Below are 10,874 nucleotides of genomic sequence, written 5' to 3'. Positions count from 1 at the left end.
TTTCATCCCTCCCCAAAAAGACATGGGTCGGTACAGCAATCATAAAAAGGAGATACAAACACAAGAGTCAAATGTCTCCGGCACTGACACTTACAAAAAACCGGGAATTATACACAGGGTTTCCAAACAGGACCTGCAGCAGCTACTAATGTCCCTTTACAAGAGTCAAACATGCCTATTGGTACAGTATTTACAGACACCCCATTCTGGAACTAATCTACAGGGACATCCCAACACCCGCCCCTCTATGCCCAGAAAAATACCAACACACCCAAAGTGCATTTGTTTTGTTTATATCAAAACATCTTTTCCTCTCCCCATCCCACCCCAGACCCCCCACCCATTTAAGATTGGCCTGCAAGTCTATTTTAACCATTTAGTTATTTTTTATACTTTATGAAAATAAATTATACAGCAACTATTTTAATAAATTAAGCACAAAAAGGGAGAATAAGAAGGAAAACTAAATGGGAAGACAAAAACCAGGCCAGGCTTTGGCTCGGAGGACAGGGGTGGCTGAGCAGGACAGAGTGGTTGCAGGGGTATGGCTCCCCTCTAGTGAAGAACCCTCTAGCCACTGAGTCCAGAATGACACCCCTCAGCACGCAGTTTCTGAAAAACCACCAGAATGCACAGCAGAGCCTGTGCCATGCAGCACCAGTGTGGGCATCCCAATGTCTGGCCTGCCCAGAGCGGTGCCTGGATCTTGCCTGTCCCTCTTGGGAGCACCAGGGATGGAGTGGTCAGACCAGGCCACTGTCCACTGAGCTGTGTACACAGTGGGGGTCACACCCAAGGGGGCTGAAGAAGACTGTCTTGTTTTCCCTATCTGTCTCCAGAAGCAGCTGCCATCGCAGTCCAGCTGCGATCCAATGTTGCTGTGTGCCCGCTACAGCTGGCTGCTTTTGTTTGCTCCTTGATGCCTCTTGGCATTGTGAGGAGGATCGGTGGGGCAGGGAGCAGCTCCAGGGACCCTCTTAAACCCTCTGAAGATGAAATGGGAGTGAAGGCATGTCACAAACTCAGCATGCAGGATTGGCTTTCCGGGAGGTAGATGAAGTGGGAAGGGACAGGACAAAGGACAGGAAAGACAAGAGGGACACCAGAAGAGACTAGATGACCCTTACCAGGACACCAGGAAGCAATGAAAGGTCACGGACACATGAAATCTGCACAAAAAGAAAGATTCCCTCTCTGGCAGATTACTGAATTGGTACTCTATTTTCAACTGCAGCACCGAGTCCCCAGAGCCCTCTCGGTGATTCAGTCCCATCTCACTCCCCAAAACGTTCTTCTCCACTTGTTAAAGGAAGGCCTCCTGGCACACTGTACTGAGCACAAAAGGCTCCAATGCCAAAACAGGATGTACCATGCATGGGGACTTGCAGACTTGATTCTTGTGGCCCAGAAATTCTACAGCTATCATAATGGGGCACACCTTTCTTTCTTTCTTTTTTTTTTTTTCCTTTTTTTTTTTCTTTTTAATAAAAAAGATTTTACTCCCCAGGAGCAAATAAATCATTTTGAACTACTGATAAACACTGCTGCAGTGAAAAGAAAGATGGCTACATGTATGCAATAGCACAAATTCAGTGTAAGGACAGCTGTGCTGATGACCAGAAATAAAAACCACATATCCACTCCCCTCTTCCCACAAACCAGACCAAGAGGATTCCCATAGGGAAAATGTCTAACTCAAAGCTCCTCCCCTCCACACAGGGGGCATGCCATTCTCTTAAAGTGGAAAACAAATCCTAGTCCCCGCCAGTGGAGATATCCCAACATCCCAACTGCAGACAAGACTTCTACAAATGAGGATACACATAGACTTCTAGACCTTGCTCCTTCCATCTCAGTGACTTGACCTCTGACTCCTGGGCTCAAAAATCAGGAGAGGCAACAAGGAAGGAAAATATCTTACCTGGGGAAATTTCTCCTATCCCTACTTCCCACTGGGATAGGGGATTCAAGTAGGCCATGCCCTTCTAGGAGCATGGGGAAGGCGCCCTGGGGCTGTACTCTGCACTGTTCCCTACTCCTTATGGGATATGCATCAGAAGGGAATGTGTAGCCATCCCATTACTCCCTGCTCGGCTCAAACAGCAGCTCAGCCTAAGTGACAGTGGGAAAGGAGAAACAGGAAACTATGGGACACTTCCAGGCTTTTAAGAGGCTGGCACTGCCATCTACATTTTATTCACCTTGGCATAAGCAGGAGACAAGGCCAAGGCCATGATTAGCCTAAACATCAAACCAGGACAGCTGGACCCCACAGCCAAGCCCCTGCTCCCTCATGCCTATGCTACTGGCACAGGCATGCATTTCAAGTAGTAACAGGTTGCAGCAGTGGTTGTCACTAGCTCACACTGGCACATATCTGTTTTGAGGAAGGTTATAAACAAGTGAAGATTATAGGCTGGGTCTGGGAGTAGTGATCCTCAACCACAACTCCACAGCAGGTCTCTAGTGACAGCCTTCCCTGGTCTGTGATTGGCACATAACCACCAGAGACAAGTAGACTGCATTTCCACTACAACTGCGCAGCATGGGCAAAGGGCGAAGGCCAATGCTGGCTTCTGGCCTTGTTCCTGCTCCCTTCTCCAGGCAGCCTGCAGTACTGCTCTCTCCAACCACTCTCTTCTACCCAAGGCTCCCATGTGCCAAGCCAGGCCTCATGGAGCTGTCTCCCACACTGCTGTTTTGCAGCCCATTCTGCCAAGAAAGGGTCTGTGTCTGAAATACATGCAGATCGTGAGCACAGTACAACCCACTTTCCCAGGACACAAAGGGTGAGACTGCCCGTGCTCTGTAGCAGGACTGGTTTGCACCTGAGCATATAAATTCTCCACTGGTAACCCCAGGACCACAGAGGTGTCTGCTGACTTCTGGTCTTGTCCTCCACCACACCCTCGCACCCCCTTAGCCTTCAGACCTGTGCAACTACTGGGAAGTTTCAATCTAGATCTTTGCAGTCAAGTAGGATTTTGATGCTATTTAAAGTAGCTGCACACGTGTCATGCAGATTTCTCTTCCTGTACTTTAGTTTGAGTGTTCTGTTTCACTGCCCTCGCCTACAACCCAAAGCCTCATCACCACAGAGCTTTCCTAGACCATCTGGTCTACCCTGATCACACCCACTCTATCTTTAACGACGGCCCCGGATCTCCTGCTGCAGTGAGTGTTCCTTCACATGCAACAGTCACTTTACAGTTCCCTCAGGGAAGGGGTCTTGTCTTCTACCTCATATGTCCTTCCACACTACTTAGCTCAGAGTCATGCAAACACAAGATGAACACTAATTTTTAAATTATGAGCGGCTGAACTTGGAGAAAGAATCCCTTCCAAAACCACTTGAAGATCTCTATGAATTCTAGATTTGGGGCTCTACTGCAGAACAGCCCTTTCTGTATGTATGAGGCAGAGCTTACAGGTACGCCAATCTCTGATCTTATGCTGTTGGTCATATGAAGTCAAGGAGGAAAAGGGTACCATGAGACATGTCAGAAGTGGGCTAGACTGACACGCACACAGTTCATTTCTTTCCAGCTAGGTGAGGAAGCTCATTCCCTTTCTGTTTAGCTAAAGGAGGAAGAAGGTGATTCCATGCAGAGGGAGCCCACAGGCCACTTTCCAGAAGATACAGTTTTCTAATTTTCCAAGACACAGGGCTTCACCTAAACCACCCGAACTCCAAACCTGATGATGTTCAGTTTGTCATATAAGGGAGATACAAGCAGAGAGAACTCAAAGGCTGTCATATGGAACACTAGAGGAGAGTAAAGAAGACCCAACAACTACACTGTTCATCTTGACCGTTACTTCTTCCAGAGTAACTGTAGTAGAGACAACTTATGTAGCCAATGACTGGCCATGGCAAGCTTCAGACACAGACAACTCAAGCACTGACATTCTTCCCTCTCTTCACATCCATCTGGAAAACAGGCGACTTTCAAACTAGCATTTGACAGACTTCCCAGGAAAGGAAGGGCAATGCGGTCTGACTCAGGAAATATCTGGGTTGCAAGAATGAACGTGGGAAAATGAGGAAGCCCTTGCCACCTCCATCCCAGAGGTGGGATGACAATGATAAATCTATGATTGTGAGACTCTTTCTGCTCTATGGAAATCCCATTAAGGCTGAGACACGCAGGCTCCTTTAGAAGCACAATAGCTGTTTCTCACTTCTTCCACATTTCCTCTCACTAGCTGACAGATGGGGGAACACTGACTCCTCAGCTGTATGCTTTGCCATGAAGAACCTGGAAGCATGCGCCATTAACCTCAGCAGCCCAGGACTGGAGCTCTGAACTGCCCAGGTGACAAGAAACACTCCTGCCTTGACAGCTGGCAGAAGCAATAGGAGTGTTGTTATAACCAAAGGGAAATGTACAGTTATGAGGGTGGAAAGGGTGAGGATGGAGGGAGAACTGGGTTTGCCTCGGGTCACTGAGATTAAGGAATTTAGCACAACAAAATGAACACCGATTCCATAAGAGGCGGTTCTGAAATCAGGTTTGTAAACCTTAAAGGAAAGGAGTGGGGGGGGGTCACTATTCCTCCAGCAACAAGACCAGCCAGTTTCTCTTTACCCATCACCCCTTCACTCATCTACCGAAGCTGGAGATGAGAATCGGACGCCTTTCCTCAGAAACTACCAATCTCATTCTTTTTTACGTTTCTGGCTCCCCTGCTCTTCCCCCAGGGTCATGGAAAAGATTTCAATGCTGCCTTTGGCACCAGCCGACCCACCAGCCCTCCCTCCCCTTTCCTTTGACCTGCTCATTCCAACACCACTTTCATTTCAACGGGTACAAACCCCAGCTGCCTTTGACTGAGTTTTCTACACTGAGAAATGTAAATATCAAAACATAACTTATGAAAAGAAACAGTGTTAAGACTTCTTCCAGTTTTCCAAGGAGCTCATCTCTGGGGTGGCACAGGGTTGGGTAGAACAGGGAGCCCCACTTGGAGGATGGTTGTGTGCTTCTTTGAAGCCCCAGAGCTGCAGTTTAACCAAAGTCTGTGCCGGGAATCACAACCCTCTCTATTCTCTCTTTCTGCCAAGTTCTTCTTTTGTGGTAGCTTCATTTGGTTCTTCAAACTGGAGCTTGGCAATCAAAACACCTAGGTAAAAGGGAAACAAAACAAAAACCACAGTTCAAACAGCGTAGCAGAGCGTGAGAGGCTAGACCAGCACTGGAGGTGAGAGATCAGCTCCACAGCGGAATGGCAGCTGGACAATACTGTACCAGCAGATGTTCAGCTGCCTCTGTTCATTTTGATCCTTGTCCTGTATCACAAAGCCATAAAGGACATAAACCCTCAAAGACTTCTTTCAGTTGCCCACCCTAATACTCTGGTTAATTGTATTTTTAGTCCAAACATATCCTCCTGTATGACGATGTCTGGAGCCCCTACCCCCCAACACCTGAGGCCTTCTGAATGTGCTCCTGTTGTTGTAAGTTTCTTGCAGGGCACAGCACCCACAGAAATCATGCTCTAACTGAAGGATCCTATTACTTCTCAATAGTTGTAAGCTACTGGACATGGGTGCTGGAAATTGAACTCAAGTCCTGTGCAAAAGCAGTATGTGGTCTTAACTGCTGAGTCATCTCTTCAGACTCTTTCTCTCACTCTTCCTTCCTTCCTTCCTTCCTTCCTTCCTTCCTTCCTTCTTTCCTTCCTTCCTTCCTTCCTTCCTTCCTTCCTTCCTTCCTCCCTCCCTCCCTCCTTCCTCTATCTATCTATCTATCTATCTATCTATCTATCTATCTATCTATCTATCTATCTACCTACCTACCTACCTACCTACCTACCTACCTACCTACCTATCTATTTTTGGTGTATGTGTGTGGGGTAGTTTGAAACAGGATCCCACGAAGCTGGCCTCAAACTTGCTGTGTAGCTGAGGCCAACTGTGAAATCTGACCCTGTGGCCTCCCCCTCAATGTAGGGATTACAGGTGTGTGCCACCATGCCCAGTCTAACTTACCCTTTTGAACATCTACTCTATAGTGGCTGATAAAAGGCAGGCTGCTTTTTCTCATGCCCCATCTCAAGTTTTGAGCCTTGCTAAAACACGTCTTCTGAAAATAAAACATACATGAATTCCTTCCAAGTTTATCTCCCCTTGGGGCTCTTGCTTTCTGTATCATGCATTCAGTAACCTGGAGATGAGCTTCGGCACACATGAGAAGGCTGCATATGAAGTCACTGTGGCTGCCTTACTTCCGCTGATAGTATGCCACCCCGCCACTTACACTGGGTCTGGATAATGATCCTCTTGCTGTCACCTCTCAAACACTAGGATCACAGGTGTATAACACCATGTTCTTCTTGGTTAAAAAAAACAAATTATTATTTTTGGGGTTTCTTGTTGTTGTTATTGTTTGTTTTCCCAGACAGGTTTCTCTGCTGCCCCAGCTGTCCTGGAACCTCACTTTGTAGACCAGGCTGGCCTTGAACTCACAGACATCTACCCGCCTCTACCCCCAAGTGTTGGGATTAAACATGTGGATGCCATATTAAACCACAGATGCCAAAAAAATTTTAGTAGTACTAGCAATCAAGCACTCTCCTACTGAACTATGTATCCCCAGCTCTCTTTTTCTGTCTCACTCTTTACAAAGGAAAATAAACTGTATTTATTTTACTTTTACTGTATGTATTAAGTGTTTGCCTGCATAAGTGGATATGTAGCACATGGAAGCCTGGTGTCCACAGTGGCCAGAAGAGGGCACCACACTCCTTGGAACTGGTGTTACAGATGGTTTTGAGTTGCTGTATGGATGTTGAGAGCTGAACCTGGGTCTTCTGTAAGAGACGTAAGAGCTCTTTACCTGTGTGTTGCAACCCCTTTGGCAAACCTCTATCTCTAAGAATATTTACATTACAATTCATAACTGTAACAAAAATTACAGTTGTGAAGTAACAACAAAAATAATTTTATGGGTGGAGATCACCCCAACATGAGGAACTGTATTAAAGAGTTGAAGCATTAAGGTTGAGAACCACTGCTTTAAGCCTTCATGCCTGTTGTGTTTTTCTTCAAATGAAGTATGTACCTACTAGGGAACCAATTATCAGACAAATGGGTGGGTCAGAAGTATACTCAGGAAGTGTCTAGTGGCTTGATAAAGAGGCTGGGTGTTCCTACCTTCTTATGCTGAACAGCAGAGGCCCTCGCTGCTACGTGGAGGGCTCCACTTCTTGCTTCTGTTTGGAAATGAGCTGCGCTTCCTTTAGGGACAGGTACACCTCTTCCTGAGGATCATAGTAGTAGAACTTTCGAATGTAAGAGATTAGAGGTCTGTGAAAAGCAAACAGACACAGGGTGTACTGTTTAAGAGAACACTTCTCAGGAAATTGACTGTTGTCTCTTTTAAGAAACCTCTCTTGCTGAACCCTCCCTTCTCCATTGGCTACGACTACTGAACAGTCTTTGCCAACCTGATAAAATTCTCACCTCACTCTTTACACACTTCTGTCTCCCTCATTTTACTGCTCTGCACTCTGCCCAAGGCCTGCAGAGTGAGGCCAACAGACATAGCTTTCTTTTTGCTCCAATGATACAACTCTAGAGTTAAGTGCTAAGACACGGGGAAATGAAAGAATACTGCCTACCAGTATTTTATACTGGGTTTGGCCTCTGGGAGCAACCTGCAAGCTTCAAAGGCATTTCTAATCCACCACCCCTGCCCTAATCCTGATGAACCCATTATACTTAGGCAGTGGGAGATCCGGGATATGATCTATTCGCACAAGCTGCCGAATCCGGAATCTGCAAAGATGCTGGAGGGACTTGACATTGCTGAATCTGGACACTGGATAGAGCAGCTGTACTGGTGTTGGTGGCAGTCCTTTAAGAATGAAAACAAAGGGAAATTTTCAGACAGAGTAATGTAGCTAATGACAGAAGAAGAGAAATGTGGGGGGCGTCATAAGGCTATGTTAGAGCTTATGCATATACCCTGTGCAAAACCCCTCCCAAAGGGCTGTGTCAGTCATCTGTGAAGCACCATTACCATGTGTTACTCACAGAATTTAGTGTCCTCTGATAACCTTCCCAGAAACATTTTGTCTTGTTTTGTTTTTTTTTCCAGATAGGGTCTTGCTACATGGCACAGACTAAACTGAAACTCACTATGTAGACAGGCTAGCCTCAACCTACAGCAATCCTCCTGCCTCAGCTTCCTGAGTACTGGTACCATAGGTGTGGGCCACCACACCTAGCTTCCAAAATCACTCCTAACTGTGGAAAACAGTGCAATAAATGAGGCCAAGCTAGAGACTCCTTGGGGCCAATCACAGGCCTGAGGGTCTCAGGAATGGACAAGAACCCAATGTCTTCCTATTGGGAATGTGAGATGGTTGTTCAGTATTATCTAGCAATATCCTGAACATCAGGGCTCAGGATGTTCAGAGGTACAATGGCTTGAACAGCCTTTATTACCAGAAAGGGTTATGTGTGTTTAAAGTTTAGCCTTTCTTGTGGAATCTTTTTGTACACTGTGAAGATGTCTTTGTCAAGGCACCTTCTGATTGGTTTATTTAAGAACTAAATGGCCAATAGTTAGGAAGGAGGTCTAGGTGGGACTTCTAGGCACAGAGAGAACTCTGGGAAGAAGAGAGGCAGAGAGGCCATGGAGATGTGGAACAAGTTGGCCACACAGAATGGGACAGAGGTAAAACCCACGTGGTAGAATATGGATTTTAAAATATGGGTTAATTTAAGTTATAAGAGCTAGTGGGACAAGCCTAAGCTAAGACCAAGCTTTCATAATTAAGAATGATGTCAGTATTTAGGAGCTGACTGGCGGGACAGAAAGAGACTCACTACAAACCCTCTCTGCAGCAGTGCTGGTATAAATCACTGAAGCTCTCAAAGGCCCCACGACATACCAACTAGTAAGCAGAAAGGACAGGTATAGAAGGGAGAGCTACTGGCAAAACTGCCACTCCTGCACCTGTCTTTTCAGGCCAGACCAGGACAGCTCTGTCCCATCCTTCCCTCATTGTTCCCTTTCTACCCCTGAAGCATCAGGCTGGGTTACAGTGACAAAGATGATGATTTTTCCGAAAGAACTACAGCCAGCTTGAGAACATGAGCTCAAGGGCCTGCCAGGACCCACAGCAAACACCCCCACATGGATCAGCGAGCTCTATGCTGGAAAAGCCCAATTCCACAGTCAATGCCACGGAACAAACACCCACTAAGAATGGCAAGACACGAAAACACATTCAAATAAAATAATAATGTGCTGGTTTCCATAAATGAAGGAACTATGGATAATAAGAGAAGCAAATTGAAAACAAGGCTGAAAAGATACTGAATGAATTCTGTTTTTTTGTTTTTCAAGACGAGGTTTCTTTGTGTAGCCCTGGCTTTCCTGGAACTCACTCTATAGACCAACTGGACTCAGAAATCCACTCTACCTCCCAGAGAGCTGGTACTAAAGGCATATGCCACCACACCCAGCTAGGAATTCTTTTCTTAGCCAGAGTCCTATCCAAAGAAATACTGCAGTCAGAACTAGAGTGATGACTTAGCAGTTAAGAGCTCTTCCAGAGCCGGGCGGTGGTGGCGCACGCCTTTAATCCCAGCACTTGGGAGGCAGAGGCAGGTGGATCTCTGTGAGTTCGAGACCAGCCTGGTCTACAAGAGCTAGTTCCAGGACAGGCTCCAAAGCCACAGAGAAACCCTGTCTCGAAAAACCAAAAAAAAAAAAAAAAAAAGAGCTCTTCCAGAGGACCTGAGGTCAATTCCCAGCAATCACATGGTGGCTCACAATCATCTATAGTGGGATTTGATGCCCTCTTCTGGTCTAAAGGCACACATGCAGATAGAGCACTCATGTACCCTAAAAAAAATACATCTTAAAAAGGAAAGAAATACTGCAGACATAACTAGTTAGAAAATAATAAAGGCCGCCCGCCCTCAGCACCTGCTCCACCTAAGGAAAGGATCATGGTGGCTCTGCCACATGTAAAGGGAACCTTGGGAGAAATTTTTTCTTAGGTGGCTCCTCTGAGTACCTGTCCTCTGGTAAAGGGTATTCAAGACAGCCAGTGGTGATTTGTGTGTGACTAACCTTTGCTAGACACCTCACCCTGGACAGGCCATGGCTCCAAATCTAAAACCCTTTAGTCTTCTTCCCCCATCCAAGTGGCTGATCTTTTTTTTTTCTTTTTAATTTAAATTTTATTGTTTAGTGTGTGTTGTGTGTCCCCGAGTCCTAGGAGGCCAGAAGTGGGTATCAGATGCCCTGGAGCTGGAGTTACATGCATTTGTGAGTCGCTGGGAAGAGAAACCCCAGTCCTTTAAAAGAACACTCTTGACTGCTCAGCCATCACTCCAGTCCCTTTCTTTAGGTTTTCTGTGTGGTTTTATGTTTGTTTGTTTTTTGAGACGAAGTATCACATAGTCCAGGCTGGGCTCCTACTACCTCTACCTCCCAACTACTGGGAAGTAAGCAGGCAAGCAAGAAAGGAGAGAGGAAGGAAGTGAGGGAATGGAAAGGAAGAAAGGAGGGACAGGATAAATGGGAGATCATTAACATAAAAAAGTCAATTTTACCAGGTGGTGGTGACTCACACCTTTAATCCCAGCACTCGGGAGGCAGAGCCAAGCGGATCTCTGTGAGTTTGAGGCCAGCCTGGTCTACAAGAGCTAGTTCCAGGACAGGCTCCAAAGCTACAGGGAAACCCTGTCTTGAAAAACCAAAAAAAAAAAAAAAATAAGGAAAGATTATCTTTGGCTTCTGGTTTTGGAAGCTCCAGTTCACACTTGCCTGGTCCCACAGTGAGGCGATACAGAGTTAGCATAGGAATGTGACATGGGAAACTGCCTTTCAAAGGATAGCATCAAGAAAGTA

General features: G+C 46.2%; 1 protein-coding gene across 3 annotated transcripts in view; it reads right to left on the bottom strand.

Moving 5' to 3' along the window:
* Socs7 (suppressor of cytokine signaling 7) overlaps positions 1-10,874 on the bottom strand; it is a 42,137-nt gene continuing 31,263 nt past the window's right edge. For all 3 annotated transcript variants that reach the window (XM_057774477.1, XM_057774478.1, XM_057774479.1), the window contains 3 exons: positions 7,724-7,859; positions 7,157-7,309; positions 1-5,124 (listed from right to left, as the gene is read on the bottom strand). In XM_057774477.1, the coding sequence (XP_057630460.1) occupies positions 7,189-7,309; positions 7,724-7,859 (257 nt within the window). In that variant the 3' untranslated portion in view covers positions 1-5,124; positions 7,157-7,188. The remainder of the gene's footprint in view (positions 5,125-7,156; positions 7,310-7,723; positions 7,860-10,874) is intronic.

The sequence above is a fragment of the Chionomys nivalis genome, chromosome 7 (assembly GCF_950005125.1).
Source record: "Chionomys nivalis chromosome 7, mChiNiv1.1, whole genome shotgun sequence".
Lineage (NCBI taxonomy): Eukaryota > Metazoa > Chordata > Mammalia > Rodentia > Cricetidae > Chionomys > Chionomys nivalis.
This window is presented reverse-complemented; position numbering and strand designations above follow the sequence as displayed.